General features: G+C 42.2%; 3 protein-coding genes across 3 annotated transcripts; 1 reads left to right on the top strand and 2 right to left on the bottom strand.

The window, feature by feature from the left end:
- Positions 1-1,536: 1,536 nt before the first annotated feature.
- Positions 1,537-3,260, top strand: LOC119078971. The gene is made up of 2 exons (XM_037186723.1): positions 1,537-1,658; positions 1,740-3,260. Exons 1-2 carry the CDS (start codon positions 1,611-1,613, stop codon positions 2,859-2,861), a joined length of 1,170 nt encoding a protein of 389 aa, XP_037042618.1. The 5' UTR covers positions 1,537-1,610; the 3' UTR covers positions 2,862-3,260.
- Positions 3,261-5,503: 2,243 nt separating this feature from the next.
- LOC119078963 (DNA replication licensing factor Mcm6) lies at positions 5,504-8,559 on the bottom strand. The gene is made up of 6 exons (XM_037186713.1): positions 8,351-8,559; positions 8,130-8,273; positions 7,172-8,064; positions 7,032-7,108; positions 6,133-6,969; positions 5,504-6,068 (listed from the first exon to the last, which is right to left on the bottom strand). Exons 1-6 carry the CDS (start codon positions 8,440-8,442, stop codon positions 5,655-5,657), a joined length of 2,457 nt encoding a protein of 818 aa, XP_037042608.1. The 5' UTR covers positions 8,443-8,559; the 3' UTR covers positions 5,504-5,654.
- A 2,399-nt stretch (positions 8,560-10,958) lies between these two features.
- LOC119078962 (nucleoprotein TPR-like) lies at positions 10,959-19,773 on the bottom strand. The gene is made up of 7 exons (XM_037186712.1): positions 19,468-19,773; positions 16,163-18,280; positions 12,019-16,093; positions 11,628-11,956; positions 11,428-11,561; positions 11,259-11,364; positions 10,959-11,179 (listed from the first exon to the last, which is right to left on the bottom strand). The coding sequence occupies exons 1-7, from the start codon at positions 19,628-19,630 to the stop codon at positions 11,076-11,078; spliced, it is 7,029 nt and encodes a 2,342-aa protein (XP_037042607.1). The 5' UTR covers positions 19,631-19,773; the 3' UTR covers positions 10,959-11,075.
- Between the last annotated feature and the right edge of the window lie 505 nt (positions 19,774-20,278).

Here is a 20,278-nt window from a genome sequence, read left to right as displayed (position 1 = left end):
TAATATCAGATCATGCCGACAGTCCAAACATTGCATACGCATCAGCAGGATCAACACCAAGTACTTAATTAATGTCAGTCGTACGAGGTTAAAATTATACACTGGAGTGATCACTGGACACTACGGCTTCAACAAACACCTCACCACTATAGGCAAACGTTCTGATTCGAGCTGTGACCAATGCGGTCACCATACTGACACAGCTGAGCATTTTCTGTGTGACTGCCCTGCCTACATCCTAAACAGGATGAAGCATCTGGGCAACTACACCATTAAATACCAGTCCATCAAACATTTGCTACCCAAGGACGTCCTGAACTTCATCGTTAGTTCAGGTAGATTCCAGGAATCAGCATAGAACCGTAACAAATCATCGATAGTAGCACAATAGGCCCAACGGAGGCCTCCGTCCGCGATTTAACTCACAGTAGTTAATCAGCTATCTACACTGAAGGTGGTCTAACGAACTGTATATGTATACAATACTCCTCATTCTCTACTTTGGACTCTCGAACCTAAGCTATTATCATTATCAAGGTTCTGAAAGAACAGGTTAAGACACATCTGAGTTGATCACGAAGGCGGTGGCACACAAATTTTGACAAAAAGATGCTATTTATTCAACATACTCATTACAGATTGTTTGAAATGTCAACCTGATAAAAACTATTTTTTTTCTTCAAGTTGACATTTCAAACAATCTGTAATGAGTATGTTCAATAAATAGCATCTATTTGTCAAAATTTGTGTGTCAGCCGCCCTCGTGGGTGTCTTAACCTGTTCTTTCAGAACCTTGATCATTATAAGCTTTTCCATTGCTTGCTTTATCTGTCTATCTTTCTGAATTGAACAAAATAAGCCAATATATGACATTTCTATATTTGATTGAACGACCTCGCACGCTATATAAGCGTGTCTTGTCGATTTAGGTTACGTTAGGGTTAAGTTTTCAGTAAATTATAAAAAATGAGAAAGTTGATTGCTTTTTTAAAACTTTTTAATCGGTTCGCTTTTGATTACTTTCGTTCACTTTAGGCGAGTAAAAAGTAAAAAGTGAACGAAAGTGATCAAACGCGAACCGATTACAGCTGTTAGCTGTCAATTTATCCCTCCCGACCATCTAGTCTTTTTTCGAACTTAAAAGTTCTATCGAAATACAACCTCCCCACAACAAAAAAAAATGTCCCAGCAAGACAGTAATGTACTATTTTTGACTTTATTTCCAATCGTAAAAATTTGAACTGACATTTCTAGTTGCTACAATTCACGCCGTAAGTGTGCCTTAAATTTCAAGTGAACGAGTCCCGTACTCAAGAATTGAAAGACGAATCCAAGAAGCTGTCACTCATTTAACTCAGATAAAACCTTTGATCGCCAATCACCTGACGTTTTCGCGTTATCACTCTTAAGTAAAATGAACAATACGTCAATGCGGCAACAGCTTAAGTCAAACCATTCAATCGATGATCTTATTGACAGTATGAAACGCGGTGTAGCTTGACATTTTGACACGAGGCGGTGAGGCACCGATAGCGTGCATCTGTGAAAATATTTTTTATTTTTTTCGAAAACATCGTTCCGCGGACTTTTTAAGCTTAGCTGGAAGCACAATGTCCGAACAACAAAGCCCCGCTGGATGTGAAAGCGATACAGTCATGGTAAGCCGTCTATGTGCCCTTTCAGATATCAAAGAAAACTTTGTATCACCTTTTAAACACGTTCATTGTCACCACCCTTAGCCACGATCTGCTGTGAAACGAAAATACCAACCCGAAATGGCTGACTTTCATTCGAACGAACCTGGCAATGATGGGAAATCTACAGTAAAATTCAACGACATGGGTGACCATGTAATTGATGTGATTCTGTGTTACTTGCATCTAGAAGACTTGGCGAACATTTCCGACGTAAGCACACGTCTTAGAGGTCTCGCTAGTTTGGTGTTTTCACGGAAACATGCGCATCGTTTAATATCAATGGATGTGTATCGTTATGGGAGTAATAATTGCAAAGAATTACGTGAGCATTATAAAATAGTTTGCAAACACGATGTGGTAGTGAGGATCCCTGACGCTGAGACTTCATTTAAATTATTGCGAAATTTTGGAGCGTCCATTAAACATGTTCGTATTCATAATGTCGAGTATGGACAAAATAAGACGTACATTTTGAACGTTTTGCAGAATCTGAACAAATATATATCTGATTTCTGCAGCGATTCGCTGGAAACACTTGATGTGCAAGGGTATCGATTTCTGACTTTGAATAAGCCGTTCAGAAATCTTCGGGAGCTCTATTTATTCGCAAGAGGTTTTGAGAGCTCGGAAGCACTTGATTTTATGCCAAATGTGCGTACATTGAGGCTAGGTAGCATTCCAAAGACAATGGCAAAAAGTTATGCAAAAGTGGAACGAATTCATATGCAAGTAGAAAGCGATGAAGAAGTGCAGACATTCATTTCATTCATACGCTTGAATCGACAAATCAAATATTTATATTTATTCATATCCTATCACTGCAGACCTGAACACAATGGTGCAATATATTCTTCGATCGCTGATAACTTAACGCAATTAACAACCTTCAAATTATACGAATCCAATCGGCCGCAACTGTTATCCCGACATCGATTTCAAGGAGTCGAATCATTTTCGGTTGAATGTCGCGGTGCCCTTCACATGTTTGAATTCAATGGCCTAAGAAAACTTACGCTAGAAGGGGTCCACGCAGATCCCCCGAATTGTGTGACAATTGCACAGCGCAATAAAAAGTTGAAAATATTGAAATTACCCAATCTAACAGAGGCGTACGAGAGTGACAGTTTCATTCAGAGTTTGTTGAACGAATTACCTGAATCGTAAGAAACGTTTAGGAGTTACGAAATCGTCCTTTTTCATAGGAACTAACGTATCCAATTTGAGTTATCTGAAAATACGCAATTTTGCTTATTTTCATACAAACATGAATATTTCGAAGTTCAATATCTCGGCCAATATTTGGAAGCTGCAGTAACGTGTGATAGCTCGTTGAACTCGTATGGATGCTCAGATTCCAAATATCTAAGTTTGGTGGAGTAAGGGGAGAATTCAAAAAGTTGCTGTAAATATGCATGCTCCGCCGTCCTCAAAATTAAACGTGCGCGCATGATATAAATATAAAGGTTTGTCTAACGATGGTGATTGTAATGAAATTGTAATAAAATGAGTTTTGGAGATAATGTAACTAGATAAGGAAATAATAAATGTATGGAATTTAGATAAAACAAATTGAAAACTTGAGATAATAATTTCAGAAAAGGAAACTGGAAAAGTAAAAGATTGAAAATTCGAAATCGGAGACCTTAAATGTAGATAAAAATAACTAAAAACTGAGCTACAGTCGGAGAAAGATAGATTTCGGGATTTTAGGAGACATCATCGTTTTTCTGTATTCTCTCATTTCGCATGTTATTTCAAATGGCAATTGAGAGAATTAGAGAAATGATGACATCTCTAAAAAACCCGAAATCTATATTGCTCCGACTGTAAAAAGTTTAGAAAAGCAAACGATTAGGAGTAATGTTTGATCGTACTGAATTCATCTTTCTACATCCAGGGAGAAACCACTCTTTTGTGATTAACAATGTTAATCAGTCAATCTGTTTTTCATGCTTCGGGGCCGAAAATGAGGGCAATTTTTCGAATTTTCTCGGGCTTCCAGCCCTCTGCATGAAAACTTACATGTGCACCTGTTTGGGACGGTTGATTAAGGCACTTTCGCTTGTAAGCCTCACTTCGTTCGGCCTACAATCCGCGAAATTGCCTAAAATCAATCGTCCAAAACAGGTACACAAATAACCAAATCAGCAACATGATTTTTGTGAATACGCACGGTTAATCAGTGAACCACCATATTTCACGATGGGACTTATCGATAAAAATTGAGAAAGAGCGCCAATATATGCAACACTTTTTTTCGTCACTTTCAGGCACACTATGAAGATGTATGGAAAGACGTCGTTTTTATCACTTTTCTCGAACAGATCGATGATAGAGATTTTGTGCCAGAACAAAAAACTTCTGTTTTGACCCTAAAAACGATTTTCCTCTGAGAAATCCCATGTTCACGAATTTCGCAAAGTAAAGTTGTTTAGACCCACCGTGATATTGTAGTCAAAGAGTGATCCTTTACGACAATAAAATTTGAAATTTGAGCTTACTTTAGACTTAGAGGTTTGATTCTTCTAACAAGACCAATTGGTCCAATTAAATTGGAATGGATTACATTTAGACAACCGATACACCAAATGCTATGGGTTGTCAGATGGATCAATCTAAATTTAAGTCTATTTTCGTACATGTGGAGTTTTTCACGCTCAAGTATGTGTACTTTGGGAATCAAAGCTTGCAGCCTTGAAGTTTGCAGCCTTGAACTTGTACTTGTTAAAAGTTAAACTCAAAGTATTATTTAAACACTGAAGGTAGCAGAGAACCTCAGCGGCTCAGAGAAATTATGGATCCCGACTTTCAGCTGAATTCATTATTGTAACGTTGTACCCAAAGTATATAAACCACTGAATGTAATGTGAATTCGCAGTTACGCACATATCCCTACTTTGAAGTGAATTTACTGTATAAGTGTATATCGATTCACATGCATACAAAAATTGTAAATATATGTATTGTGAGCATAGGAAACACACCTCAAAGATTGGATACGTGACAACTCTGATCCGCTGAGGGTCTGCATTACCTTCAGTGGTTTATATACTTTGGTCACGGCGACGAGAATCATCACATTAGATGAATTTTTGTATGAAATCTGTGAACGTGGTGTGTCACCCGCGTATCTGTGCGACCTAACCAAAGTTTACAGCCTTCATCAGCCTCCATCTCTAGAGTATTGAGCACACTGTAATTACTACTCTTTCTCACCACTCTCCATTTCACAACATCAGAAGTGTTGAAAAGTCCAGCAAGGGTCTCACGCGTGACATACTTTTTGATTGATCCCTAAAATTGGGAAATCCATTTCCCAACATTAGGCCCTGGTGTCCGGAATCCAACCGAAAAAAAATTGTATGAAATTTGCCGGTTCATTCAAATTTTTTACTCGTTCGATTCACTAGTCCTCCATCAGTAATCTTACTCTAGATTCAAGTCACAAATAAAAAATCCAAAACAAGGAAACTGAATCAGCCTACTTTTGTTAGCGAAACGATTGCATCGTTAAATTGACCCTGATCCAAGAGGCCCTTCGGGGAAATTGGAAAAACGTCCTTTTTTCATATAAAAATGCAAATTGGAATCGCCCGAATTCCTATAGCCAGTCTGGCGGAAGAGAGCGGAAGAAGTGATCGTACATTGACGGAAACAACAGTCAATCTTAAGCGATGATGCGGATCCGTTGGACACTTAAAAAAAGTTTTCGGGCGTGGCACTTCTTACAAAACAATTCTTCCGTTCCTGGCTAAAAGTTTAGGTCCGCTCGTGATCTTTTAAGCATAAAAATGGATTAGCGAATAATTTTCCAATTTTTAATTTATTAACTTAACGAACAAGAACGTCGGTAAAACTGAGTCACAAACTCCACTCGAGTTGCATTGTGAGCTGAACCATGCATATAAAAACAGTTAAAAGTCTACTTTAACAAAAAAACGAAACGTCCGCACGGCTCTACTCGATGATATAATTCGGATGCACAACGAGGAATGGATCGTCATCGATGGCCAATTCGTTGGATGACCGTTGTAATCCGCTAGCCGACCGCAAATCCAGTAAAACGGAATCGTGTTGCCGTAACCGGTCAATCACTTTCTCGATCAACGTTTTCCTTTCAATCAGCTCGTCTTCCGAATCGATTTGGTCGGCAATCTGTTCCAGATACCACCCGACCAGTGTCGACTTTCGAATACCGTCCCGTTCCATTGCCTCGTCGTCCATACGCGATTCTTCGTTGCGCATGTGCAGCACCAGCATGTTCGATATGTTTTTGTAGTCCTCAAACGAAAGGGTCAATTTCTTTTTGGCCAGTGCCGGTGTCTGTTGCGCTGATCCATTCTCGGTCGGTTCTCCGTTTACGCGATCGTTCTGGAATGGACAACAAATCGTTTAGATTTTCAGTGCTAAAAGGTCGTTCGATAGAAACACTTACTTGTGCATTCTCCTGTACATTCTCGTCCACGTCCATATACTCGGCGTTTAGTTCATCTTCATCGTCCAAATGGATATCCGGTTGTTCGACTCTGATTATCGATTTATTCAGCAAACGATATGCTTCCTTCACGTGCTTCGGCTGAACTTCGTTGGAGCATTCCATTTTCGCAATGGCTTCACTCAATCTGACCATACTTTCCAGTTGTCGAACGGTTATACGCCATGTACCTTTGCCCGTACCAGATTCACGTTGTCTCAAATGGCCGTAGTTGGACACCAACAATTCGCCAGATTCTTCGTTGATGATAGGTTTGAATTGGCGTGCAAATGTTATGTACCGCAGCACTTCTTCCCTTGTGTACACCTGCTCAACGGCATCCTCAATATTCGAATGTAAATCGACAATTTTCCGAGCTATGGCATAGTCGACCACTTCGTTGCATTCGTCCACCAAAATGAAGAACAAATCGAACCGGGACATAATCGGTGCGCTGAGCTGAATATTTTGCTGCAATGATTTCGAACGGTCGTACCGGCCACCGATAGGATTTGCAGCAGCCAAAATCGATGTTCGTGCATTGAGTGTGGCCCGCACACCAGCCTTCGCCAAAGATATGGTCTGCTGTTCCATCGCTTCGTGAATGGCAACCTGATCTCTCGGGTCCATTTTGTCGAATTCATCGATGCAACAGATTCCATTGTCAGCAAGCATCAACGCTCCCGCTTCAATGACAAAATCAAAACTTTCTTCGTCTCGCACAACGGCTGCAGTCAAACCGGCAGCCGAAGAGGCTTTTCCCGATGTATAAACGGCACGGGGTGAAAAATCAGCCACCTGCAAGAATTAGGGAGCTCGATGATTGAACGGATGTTACTGTGCGCTCAAAGAGGACTTACCTGTTTCAGCAGCTGTGATTTAGCTGTACTTGGATCACCCACAATGCACACGTTTATGTCTCCTCGTAGCGATGTTTCTGCGAATAGAATAAACGAATTAATTTCGTGCCCTGACGCGCATCATTTTTGCGTGGACCTACTTTCCATTGTCGTTTTGGCGACTCCGCCAAACAACTGCAACAACACACCCCGTTTCACCTCGTCGTTTCCGTAGACCGACGGGAACAGACTGTTGATCAAATTTTGATACAAACTCCGGTCCTTCGACATCTCGTACACTTTGTTCCATTCGACGTCAGTCATTTGATTTTTCATATCTTCAGCAGTGACCTCACTCATTGGTAGATCAGTACCGCCGAAACGTGATGTCGTCGCCTGTACACTACAGGCCAAAAACGACATTCGATAGTTCAAGTCACGAACGCCTAGCGCCTTTAAGCCTCGAACACCTTCAGCGGCAGCTGCTTCACCTTGCTTATGTCTTGATCCGATGTCAGCCTTAGCGCCTGGAAATTGGAGCGATCCAACGTCTGGTACTACAATCAACGTACCGGTGAAATCGTAACGGTCGCCGGCTTGTACCGATTCAACAGTCTCGGCTCGCAGAATCACTTCGACCGACCGTGGTATACAGCCTCTGGGCAATTCGGCCTGTGTTTCTTGTATGCGCACTTTCTGGAAGTCGACGAACAACGACTTGTCCGTGTCCAGCATGAATTTGCGTCGATTTGAGCATACCGGATTTCGGCAGATCGTCGGATTGGTGTACTTGAATTGCTGTTCAACGTCTTTGACCTCCGTTTGGCAATCAAGGCAAATAAATGTTCCGAAAACCAGCTCGGGATGAACGGGATGCGTCCGGACCACTTGTCCCGATATACGAATTAGGGCACCAATTTTGGCCGTTGTCAAATCGCGAACCTTGTGTCTGGTCGGCACATCGGTGAAGGAAACGTAGCAAGCCTTCTCCTTCTTCAGTTCAGTGCGGTCCTTCACGAAATTCGAAACCGCTTGACACAAATACGGAAAAATTCTGTGTTGGGAATGGACGGTTCAAATGAATAGTTGTGGATCAGGTGGAAATGTAGTGACACCTACCTGTAATACTCCTCGATTATTGTCGTTGCGAGATTTTGGTTGTACTTCTCGACATCGTAGAATTTCACCTCCAGTGTTGATCGATCAGGCTGATCCAGGTCCTGCACTTTTTCGTAGTACTTCATTTCACCATCCTCTTTGAACCTGCGGATGAAGCGAAAGATTTTGCATTAAACTGCTTGAAATACTCGGGTCCGTCAACGGTTAACAAAAACACTCACTCTTCCAAAAAGTCTTGAAACAGTTTCTGGCAACGGACTCCCACATCATCTTTGACACGCAATTGACCGATATTAGCGTCAGCAACATCCATCGTCTCTTAGGGATAGGTTAATCTTGGGAACGAAACGTTATGAGTTTAGCGCTTAGTGAGGCAACAGAAATCTGCTTTACAGGAAAACACAATCAACAAATGTGACGGTCAATTTGGCGCGAACCGAATGTCAATGTCGAAATGTTTCCTTAAAGTTATGGTAGATGGCAGTCTCTGAAATGATGACCCCAGTAAATCAATGTCGAAGTTTGAAATATATGGTTCGGGCGGTAAACACAAAAGTATCCTTATGTGCTTCAGTAAAATGCAGTAATAGACTATTATGATCAGAGCGAGAAAACCGAAGACTAGTTATTATAACTTGCCTTGGAGTACTTGTCAAAGTATTTGCTTCTCTTTCGTCATAACACTCTGCAATATGTTACATACTTGAACTTGTAAGTCAGAGCGGCACAAGTTTGAATGTGTTTCTGAGCAATCGGTTAAATCAGCTCCATTTACTTTAGTATGACGATTAAGGCACCCTATAAGAATTTGCTCGTTGCCCTTTCTGATTCTATCCATTCACTCGATTTACTCCAACTGTACCTTACATGAGTGTGGTATGTGAATTCAAAAAACTTCCACGAAGGTGGGCAGTAGTGGTGCACTTACGTTTCATAATCATGTAATAGTGCATTACTTGCCAATAGGACAAATGATGGAAATGGTACTTCTTGAGTTAAATCGCAGGCGAGACATTTCTAATTACCACATCGATTAAGGCCAAGTGGTCGGGTAAAAGGTATTTTACTTAAAAATTCGGGATGAATTTTCGCCGCTGTGATCAAAAGTTCACAAAATCAAGACCATCTCTCTTTGAGTATCCAAAAAGTAAATAGTTATTTACTCACTTCGTTCGGGCTACAATCCGCGAAATTGCCTAAAATATACCGTCGACAACAGATGCGTATACAACTTTTCATGCTGAGGGCCTAGATTACGAGAAAAATTCCGTAATTTATGCCCAAGGCATGAAAATGTTACTGAGCTACCATACAAGGAGGAAGAAAGGTGATCATCTGTTATCGAAGAACCGACAAAGAAAGAGAAAGACGTACGGTCTCACATAGCTCACATAGCAAAACGAATGTTGGTTAAACAAATGAAACAAAAGATTATGAATTTAGAACTAAGTGATACTTCGCTCCAACGAAGTAGATCACGGATTAACCTTTTACAGACGCTGAGCATATGACCAGTATGATTATTACTTCCATCGATCAAAGTATTTTTAATCGGTTGATATCAAATCTTGTACTTCAATTCTTTTTAACATGCATTTTACTGTATAACCGACCATATTACCCAGAGCTAGTCAATGTTTTTGTCGTCGTTATCGATAACAGATGAATAGTATGTGACAGGTTAACTGATCCGAGTAACATATTTGTCGCTTGTAATAGTACATTATGTACATTTACTTGTCAAAATAAAAATTTGGAACCTCGTATGTACAGTGCAGCTTTATGTGCTTCTGGTCGGTAAATGCGAAAAATGTACTCGAAAAATTGCATTTACCGACCGAAGTTCGTAATAGTATATTACTTCCGAGGTTCCAAGTTGTGTACTTGGAACCTCGTAAGTACAATGCTTTACGTGATTAGGCAATGTAAATGAAAACGAAACCTGCCGTAACACGTAAAATATTAAAAGTGTTTGTTATAGACCGGGAGCCTGTGCACATATCATTCTCTCTTGAGGTATTTGCCTAATTGTTGCCTCGATATGGAAAACAGTTTTATTCTACCAATTTCATTTCTGAGGCTGGTGTGGCTGTTGAAAAGTTATCAAAACCCGAAAACTTGCACTTTTCTCACAAAACTTTTTCCAGTTACACTAGCCGTAGAGGGTCATTAGAAAGGTAATCAGGACATGTACTATTGAGCCGAATAGGGACTTTTTGAGTGTAAAATTCATCCACACTGAAATATGTACAGTTAAAGTTTCCGTTTACACTGTTCTGTAAGAACGTACATGATCGTGTGGGGTATCATTTGAAAGGTAATTTTATGTGCTTTTGGGTCTTATACGGTTTGGATGCACATTTCAACTTCTACTTCATCGTAGATGCATCCAAACCACATAAAACAATATTTGGCGGAACAGCACATAAAATTACCTTTCAAATGATGCCTTCCTAGCGTTGCATTGGGATATCTCATCCCAAATGACGAATGCAATTTTTATTGAAAATGCCTGTCGTGTGCTTACAAATTAAAAATTCAAAAATTTGACTGGTCGGGTACGATCGAGACCTCTCAATAAAGATTTTCTTTCGAAATTTCATTCCACAACAACGAAAGCATTTCGACGACAACTTGGATTTTCTAAGGTGTGTGACCGCTGATGTAATTCGTATCGAGAAGTCACAACGTAGGTCTCAGGTCGTGGCCTTATGAAAAGATGAAATTACAAAGACAGTGCTCAGCAATTTCAGCATTACTTCTTAGTCATCCGGAAGCAAGAACTGAAGTCACCTATTCTCATAACAAAATGAAACAGATGCACATCGCTCATTTGAATGTTCAAAATTTGTCGTGTATTTGACATCAGCTTAACATCGTATTCTACAGAAGTAAAATGGAAAATATCTCAGATGCACATAGGTCAGCAAAACGCCAGAATCATAATTATGAATGGAATGGCCGCTTTCCTCTACCACGACCAGCACCACGACCGACTTGTCCTCTATTCAGCGTACCACGATTGATTCCACGCTGCTGCGGTGACGAGTCTAAAATCAATGAAAAAAAAAACGTTTCCGTTGACCGATTGTGTAACAAATGTGGAATAGACTGGCGAATCGAACTTACCGCCGTCCCAAACGATGGGAACTAAACGTTGACTGTCTTGTCGTGTTTGACGTGTTGTTCGCTTATCGGTTACCATTTGAGTGGATTCAGCTTCGCGATCTTCACCCTGAAACAGAAGACAAATGGGAAATGAAGACTCAGTGGTCATTGTGCAGTCGATAAAACATACCTGAACTCCGTCTTGGCCGGAAGAAACCCCATCAGCATCAACATCATCGTCATCTTGAGCATCTGCTTCGGTCACATCATTCTTGTCATCTGTCAGCTGTGATGTTGATGCGCTATCATCGAAAGTGTTTTGGTCTAGAAACGACAGACCGTGTCATTACTGGATGCAATTGCAATCTTCAAAATTGAAGCAAATTTTACCATTCTCTGCGTCCGTTACCATTATCTGTGGCACGGTTCCTTCCGTGCTTGTTCCAGCAACTGGTTGCCGCTGGTCGGCTTCCTTATTTTCGTAGGAATAATCATCGCTCAAATCGACGACAACAATATCATCATCTTGTTGTGCAGGAGGATTGGCTGAGCTACTCTGACCGCTGTCGCCAGAACCGTCCAACAGATTTAATTCTACGCGGGTGTCGTCCATGCCTTCAATTGATGCAACGACAGTGCGGTTCGCATTCGATTCTCCAAATGTAAAACGAGATCCATGTGGAACGGTTGGATGGGGTGAACTCACTGCCTCGCTGAAACTGTAAGAAGATTAGCCAATTAAGCGAAAAGTTGTAAAAATTAAGCGTTTCCAATCACTCACCCATCAGCTCTTCGAGCCACATATAGCGTCGGTGTACTAGGAACGATACTGTCATCGGTCATCTCTTCGTACGCCTGTTGAATAACTAAGCTCTGCTGCTGTTGTTGTTGCTGCTGTTGCTGTCTCGAAGGTGTCTGTGTCTGTCGCCACAGATTTGCTTGACTCGAAGAGCCGGCATCACTTCCGCTGCTAATCGTCTGGATTTGTTGATTTTCTTGTCCTGACGCTGACAATTCAATCACTTCGGCTGGAGTACCTCGCGCCTCAGATGATGCTGCTAATCCACTGGAAGATTGATTCGGTGCATTGCTGCTATCGTCGACATCCACTTCGTTGTTGTCATTCGGAACAGCATCTTCGTCGATTTCGATGCCTTCACCATCATCTTGGCCAAACGATTCGATTTCATCCGTGTCGCCGTTATCAGCGTCAAAATTGTCGTCCACATCAGCCACTGTTTCATCATCCATATTCTCTTCGTCGTCATCCTCACTATCTACCGCTACTACGTCGTCCTCTTGGTCACGCTGTGAAGAAGTTGGAACTTGATATTCCACGTCCAAACCGGACTCAGTCACACCTTGGAATGTTTGTTCGCCGACACGAGTGCGCTTATTTTGCGGTGAATTCTTTTCAGACGCAGAAGACTCTTCAACTCCCGTCGAACTATCGCCATCAGCATCGCGAGGACGTTTATGGCCTGCTTGCGAAGTAGTGACAGTATTACTGGATGAAGCTTGGTGGTGACTGCTCATTGCTGTTATAAATGATGAACTGGACGAACCAGATGTGCTGGCTGCTTGATCAACCACTTGCTGAGACGGAACCGAAACATTTTGTGGAACGACTTCCACCCGTGGCGATACCAGTGCAACAGTTTGCTGTTGTAGAACCGCTTGTGAAGACGTCGATGAAGATGACGACGATTCGTTTGTGTTCACAGACAAACTCTCAGCCTCTTGGGTGCTTTCAGCCGAAGCGGGACCCATGGGTGGTACAGCGGCAACAACAACTGCAGCTGAACTTGTAGCTGGCATGTAATCGGTATGTGAGCTTGTCGGCGATGAGGACATTGCCTCAGCTGTTGATGTGTTACCGGTTGTGTGAACTTGTTGTTGTGGTGGAACTAGAGCTGTGGTCACATTTCCAGCCGATGACGACGAACCCTGAACAGCTGCAACGTTGCTGGTTTGACTGGTGGGAAGTACAGCAGCAATACGACTATTTTGCACGGGCACTGGTCGGATACTGGCCAATGGTGTATCGCCACCTCTACGTGGATTAACGGTTGCCGACTGTTGAGCACTGGGAGTAGCCATTGGTTTCACATTGGCTGTTCTGGCTGGATCAGATGGACTCTTCTCAATAGTTCCGGAACTCGTGGATGGTTTGGAGCCCTGTTGTTGGAATTGTCGATGTAACTGATTGACTCGTGTGTTGAGCGTTTCATTTTCTCGTGTTAGACGAGCAATGGTTTCTTGTCTCGCAGCTTCCTGATCCAACAATTCTTTCATTTTGGCTTCCAATTGACTCTTCAATGCCGCAACTACTGAATCGTGCTCGGATCGACTCTGTTCGCATGTCTGCAGTTGAGTTTTGGACACTTGATAGTCACGAGTGATTTGTCGATTCGTTTCGGTTAATGCCGCAATCCGATTTCTGGCATCTGTTAAAAGGTTTTTGTCGTCTTGCTTCTTCAGATTTTCAATCTCTTTCTGCAACTGTTCGATTTCCTCCTGTCGCGCCAACAGTTGATTGGACAGCTCTTCCACTTTTTTCGCTTGAATCTTTTCCATTTCGGCTCGGGCAGCTAATGCGGCAGCGTCAGCATCGTTTGTTGCGGCTGCCTGTTCTTCTAAGGGCTTGGCAGCCAGATCCGCCTGACGAGTATCGACGTTTGATTTCAGATCAAAGTAGGAATCTTTGTACTTTTTGGCAATTTGACGGATCTGAATCTCCTTTTTCTTGATTTCTAATATTAGATTTTCCTTTGACGTCAGTTCAGTTTGAACGGCCTTGATGTCGTCCTCCCTCTTCAGTATTTGACTCTTAATTTCAATGATTTCTTGGGTCAATCGTGTATTCTGTTGTTTCAATGCATTGAGATCGTCTTGAATCTTCTTCTTCTCCTCCATCGTGGTGTGCAACAGTCTTACATTCGCAGCTAGCTCCTGTTCCGTTTTGGCTTTTTCATTCGTCATCGTGGCCAGCAGAGCGTTCACATTACTTACGGTATTTTTTTCCACCGTCAACATCTTCGCCAAATTTTCTCTTTCGTTCTGAAGTCGCTTGAATTCTTCGGGATTTTTGTTATTCCTATCAACTAAATCGGATGATCGTTTCCGCCAGTGATCGACATTGTTGCGCAGCATTTGATTGACATGAGCCTGCTCCTCGTTCTTGGCTGTCAGCTCACGATTCTTCTCCTGCAACGGGAACAGTTCGTCTTCCACTTTCGTCACTCTTTCGGTCAGATCGTTGACCTTAGCAGCAAGAGCTTCCTTTTCCGCACGCAGATGAATGTTGCTCTCGGTCACAGAATTCAACGTTTCTACTTTACGCATTAGTTCTTCGTATTTCGAAGCTGACACAGCATTGGGTGCATTAATTGGCGCTTTGGCAACGCTCAGTTGGCGTGATTGTTCGGTCAGCCGTTTCTTCAGTAATTCGATTTCACTCAACAGGCGAGTATTTTCGTTCTTTAATATCTCCAGTTTCGTAACCGAACAGTCCTTCTCCTGACGCAAGTAAGTAATGACCTTCAGGAGTTTGTTCGACGACACTTCTTTAGCCTCATCATCGGTAAGCGATCGGTTGAGGAACGAACCGTTGATAGACTCATTCATCGAATCGTTCGACGACCCAGCTTTGTTACACTGCGCTTGCAAGTGGTCGTGCAGGGCGGTATTTTGATTATTCAAGTACTCCAACTTCTGTTCCAGTTCCATTTTGTCTTCGTTCAACTTTTTGTTTAAATTCTCGAATTCCGACTGGCTGGCCTTGAGAATGTCGATGGCAACATCCTTTTCGGCACGGACTTGATCGATTTGCTCCTGACACTTGTTCAACTCATCCTTGCACATAGTCAACGCTTGAATATCGGCCGAATGCACCTGCATTTCATTCGAATACTTCTGTTCAATGGTTTTCAGATCGATTTTCAGTTGATTGGTTTCGGTACGCAGGTCACGCAGTTCACGTTCCCGTTCGCTGATTTTCTGCAGTGCATCCTTCAGTTCCATGCGAGCCTTATTTTCGGCGGCAGCATCGAACATACTCGAATCGGTTTCCATTACTTGCAGCCGAATCTCTGTCTGTAGTTCGTCAACCTTGGCGGACAATTTCGCTTCACTGAGTTGAGCGGCTTCCAAGTCAGCTGCCATTTTAGACTTCCAAGTGTCGAAGCTCTCTTTCTGTTTCAGGGCTTCTTCCTCCCATTCGGTTGCCACTTGACGCAATCGTGCCTCTCGTGCTGCGCTAACAGTATTTTGTGTTGTCAATTTCTGAATTTCAGCAGCCGCATTCAACACTTGCAGCTCCAACTCTTTGATTTTGGCATTTTCACCGACCGCAGGAACATCGATGTGGGTCATGGTCGGGGAATTTTGCATTTTATTGATCAATTCGTCGAGTTGCTGATTTTTCAACTCGATCTGCACCTGGGCATTTTTCAGTTGCGCTCTCAACGTTTCCACCTCCAACACTTGGTCGTTGATCTTTTTCTCCGAATCCTCCGTTTCGCTCTTTATCTTGGCTATTTGCCGGCGATATTCATCCTGCTCCTCCTGCAATCGACGACGCAGAGCAAAACATTCGCGACTCGTATCATCCAGTCGTTGTTCCATTTTGGCACGGCCATCAGTCTCCCATCGTTCGAACGATCCACGGATTATTTCCAGATTGTTTTGCAGGGTACTGTTGGTGACTCGTTCGCGACTCAGCAATTGGTATTGCATTTCGAGATGACGATTCTCGTTGATGATTTTGTTGTTTTCGCGCTGGAAATGCTCACATCGAGCCTCGAGCGTTTGCAGTTTTTTCATTGTGCTTTGCGCCTCTTCGCGCATGTATTTGGCTGCAAATGAGGGAACAAATTATTGGAAAAGTGAAAACCGACGAACAAAATTAGTGAAATTTGACTTACCAGCTGTTTCGTGTTTGGCGATCGTTTTTTCGTGCATTTGGTTCCGTTCCTCGAGCGATTGGATTTTATTCTTGTAGATCCCGACGTTGTTCTGCTGAGTTTTGATCTGTTCGGTTAAGAAGGTGGCTTGCGTTTGTAATTTACAATTGGCCGTGGTAAGCTCTCGCAATTCATTTCGCTCACTTTGGAATTGTTCGTTCATACTTTTGACGGTGTTCTTACACTCCTTACGGAACTCAGTGTACTCTTCCTTCAGTTCCTGCAACTGTTTCACCCTGTCATCGAGCATCTGTTCAAGATCGGCCACTTTCTTGTCGTTAGCCTCTTTCGATCCACCGAACGATCCATTCAATCCAGCCGCATCACCCACATCCATTCCGGTCATGTGCATAGACTGATCACCAGTCATTGGTTTATGGTTTTCTTTCATGAGATCGCAAACCATTTGCTTGTACCGATCCTTTTCCTTCAAACAATTGCCGAGCAACTCTTCGTTGGCGCTTCTAGCTTGTTCGGCATCCTGTAACCGTTTCTCATAGCTGGCACATTTTGCTTCGTACGTTTCGATGTCGATGCTGTTCTGGATCTCCTCCATTTCCTCCAGTTTCGTGCTCAGATCGCGCACCAACAACAGCAATTTTTCGTTGTTTTCCTGCATCTCGACGATGTTGTTGAACGTAACCAATTTGTTGGAAATGACTTCATTGGCCGGCATATCGGACGATATTGACTGGTCCTGTTCGGACGACGTTCCGCCCCGTGAACATTCGATTTCATTCAATAAATAGCACACCTGTCGGGCGAGATCATTTCGACTGGTTTTCAGCTTCATATTTTCGCGTTCCAAGTAGCCGAATTTCGATCGACTGTTGGCGAGCTCATCTCGGATCACAACCCGTTCGGCAATGTAGTCATCAATTTTACGGGTCAATTCTTCGTTGAGCGAGACAGCCTTTTTGTATTCCACCTGCACACGTTCGAATTCGGGCGCCTTTTCCTGTATGTCCTGGTAGACCGTTTCGAATTGCAATTTCAGATTGGCAATGTCTTGATCCTTCACTTTCACTTGTTCCACGAGACTGAAATATCGTGTGCAAATTTCGGTAAATGTGAGACCGCTCTTCAAGCGACGATGCATTGCATTGGCAGATGGTATGTAATTGTCGACCACTCGTTCCTGATTTTCTTCGTCGGCCTTTTCCAGCATTTCATTGACCACCTTCAATTCTTGCTTCAGCTGTGCGATAATGTCGTCCTTTTCATCCAATTCCAGTTGATGCTGATCGTTGCATTCTTTCAATTTCGTTTCGTACACACCACACTGGTCAATTGTTTCGTCCAGTATTCGTTGGCGCTCTTTCATGCCCGCACTCAGTTCATCGATCTGTGCACGATAATCGTCACAATTTTCCTTGTGCATTTCGGCTAATTTGACTTTGGCATCCAACTCTTTCTGGTAATGTTCCATTAGACGACACGACTCGTTCATTTGATCTCTCAATTTCTGAATGTTGTCGCCACATTGACTGGTCAGAGTTTCATTGGTGTCGGTCAACAGTTGAATGGTTGCATTGGCGTTGCGCAATTCTTCAGTCTTACGTTTCAAATCGATTTCGGACTGGACGTTTATCGATGTCAGTTCGTGACGCAATGCCACCGCTTCGGCCATGGTTCGGTTCAAATTGTCTCTCAAGCTGGCTATTTCGCTGTTCAAAAGCTCCTTTTCCATATCCATTTGCCGTTCCTTTTGGCTGAGCGTCTGCTCTTTACCGGCGATTTCATCGAGATGGGCCAATGCTTCGAACTTGGCTCCAACAGCCGACTGAAGCTGCTCCTCCAGTTTTTTTACAACTCCGTTCAAATGATCAATGTGGACGTCCTTACGATCCGACATTTTGAGCAATAGTTCCCGTTCATCTGCCAAATCGTTGCGTTTCTTCCGATGGTCATTCAACTCCGATTCTTGTTGAGCCATTTGGCTGGTTAATTTCGTCACTTCAGTGGTGGCAGCTTCCACTTTATTGTTTAAATCGGCAACGGTCAGTTTAAGAGACTCATTCTCCGTCTCGATTACAGTTACTTTCGATGTTAGCTGGTCATTTTCCAGACGAAGAGTTTCTGTGAAAAAAATTGAAGAAAAAAAAATTGTAAAGACACAAGGCTTGAAGTATTGAATTTTGAATCACAGTGGAGCGACGAAGGAACTATTTTGCATTTTCTGACTCTCTATCAGTCAAAAATTTACTTTTTGAAAATGAAAACTTGAATTCGATTTTTGTCTCGCGAGACAATAACCTAGGACTGAAAACACAGTAACTGAGTAAACACGCATCCGATGGTCCAAATGACGTTTGTGGTTCCGATGCAACCCCCAAAAAAATAAATTGAAAAAGTAATGGGACAGTTATTGGTGAGCTGGTTATTTGAATAAATAATTGTTAACAACCTATCGTTAGTCCAATATCGAAGGATGACAAAAGTGGCTAAAGCTGATTTTCCCTCATTTGCGGGGTGAAAGTAGCATGAAATGAAAATTACTCATACATTCGATATTGTACTGAAAATAGGTAGTGGAGACCTATGGAGTGGTAAGATGACCTCACGGCACCTGCTGCACCAATAACTGTAGCGTTCCGTTACTTTTCATTTTTTTTTTTTTTTCGTTTGTGAAGCGCCAGGAACTACAGACGTCATTCGGACTGACATATATGTACATGATACGGACTCAAGACCTATCCAACGCATTATGTCACCATTTGTATATATATTTCAACAGTTTCAAATTGTTGCCTAATTAATCGGAAATTCACTGTCAGTGGACAAGTTTTGTCGGCTCGACTAAAAAAACATCAATGAAATTTACCGGTTTCGTGCGAAAATTATGTCAAACACACAGCGTAGACAACATCCAATTCAAATTTTGACGCAACGGGGTCTTTGAATTTGAGATGCACTGACATAACATAGTTCAGAAAAAGAACGGAATTACATAAACGAAACGACCACGACAGTAGTTCGACTTTGTCGGGGACTTAAAACTCGGTGACGTTTCATTCAATATCCAATCGTTCCTTTTCCAGCAGACAAACTTCGTTTGGGACGCTACATTCAATTGAAATTTTGTGGAAATCGGTTCCACGATAACATTTTCCCAATACAAAGCGATTTGCTGCAATCGAACAAGAAAATAGTCCCGACGGTTGAGGTTATGTCTGAAGAAATGAATAAAAAAAAACCTTTCCCCCATCGGTCCACTGTGGTTCAAAGAACCGAAAAATTCAATTAATCATGTCGCATATGCTCACCATAATTCTGTTGTGTTGTATCGAACAGAACCTTCGTCGTCATGAAGTCTTCATTACGGGACTCGCAAAATGTTTCCAACTTTTTCGCAATGTCCGACGGTATTTTATCCATTTCATCGGTTTCCAGGGCTTTGCTTAATAGCTCCGTTTTTGGCGTATCCATGATGATACGCTTAATCTTAATTCACTACTTTGTAGATGTGCACAGTAATTATTTTCGTTCGCCGGAGAATTTTTGTAAACTTTTTTGTTATACTTAAAGTCTTCTGTCTGGTTTTCTTGCCTCCAGTCTTATATTTACAGTACGAAGTTGGCAACGTTCTTTCAGAGAGCGATCAGCCACGGTTGTCCCAGGTGGTAAAACATTTGACAGATGTAATGGCGCGAAATGTACATATTTCTAAATACAATATTCATCAACTGTTGTAGACAACGGAGACAACAATGAGCTCTAAACAATTTTGTCTTTAATTGCCACATCTGTGTTAAGTCAATTAGCCGACACATCTGACAAAACAGATAGGTCTCAGTAGATTCTGTAAACTGTTCGAAGCGTACGAAGTCATGTGGATTATGATAAGCAGGGGACACACCACTTTCCATACGGATAATTCACCACATCATACAAATTCGTATTTGGTGTTTTATTTTGGAAGGAAAAGCTGTGTTCCCGCGTAAACTTTTTTTTTTATTCAAATAGGCGAAAAAAAAGACTGCTCACAATGGCGCAGCCCGTAAAAAAAAACAATCTTTTCAAAAATAAAATGTTACAACAAATAAAAATCATCTACTCTATCCCGTCCTAAAGTCC

Source organism: Bradysia coprophila, unplaced genomic scaffold (genome assembly GCF_014529535.1).
Source record: "Bradysia coprophila strain Holo2 unplaced genomic scaffold, BU_Bcop_v1 contig_297, whole genome shotgun sequence".
Classification (NCBI taxonomy): domain Eukaryota; kingdom Metazoa; phylum Arthropoda; class Insecta; order Diptera; family Sciaridae; genus Bradysia; species Bradysia coprophila.
Note: the sequence above shows the minus strand (reverse complement) of the source record. Positions and strands in the feature narration are given on the sequence as shown.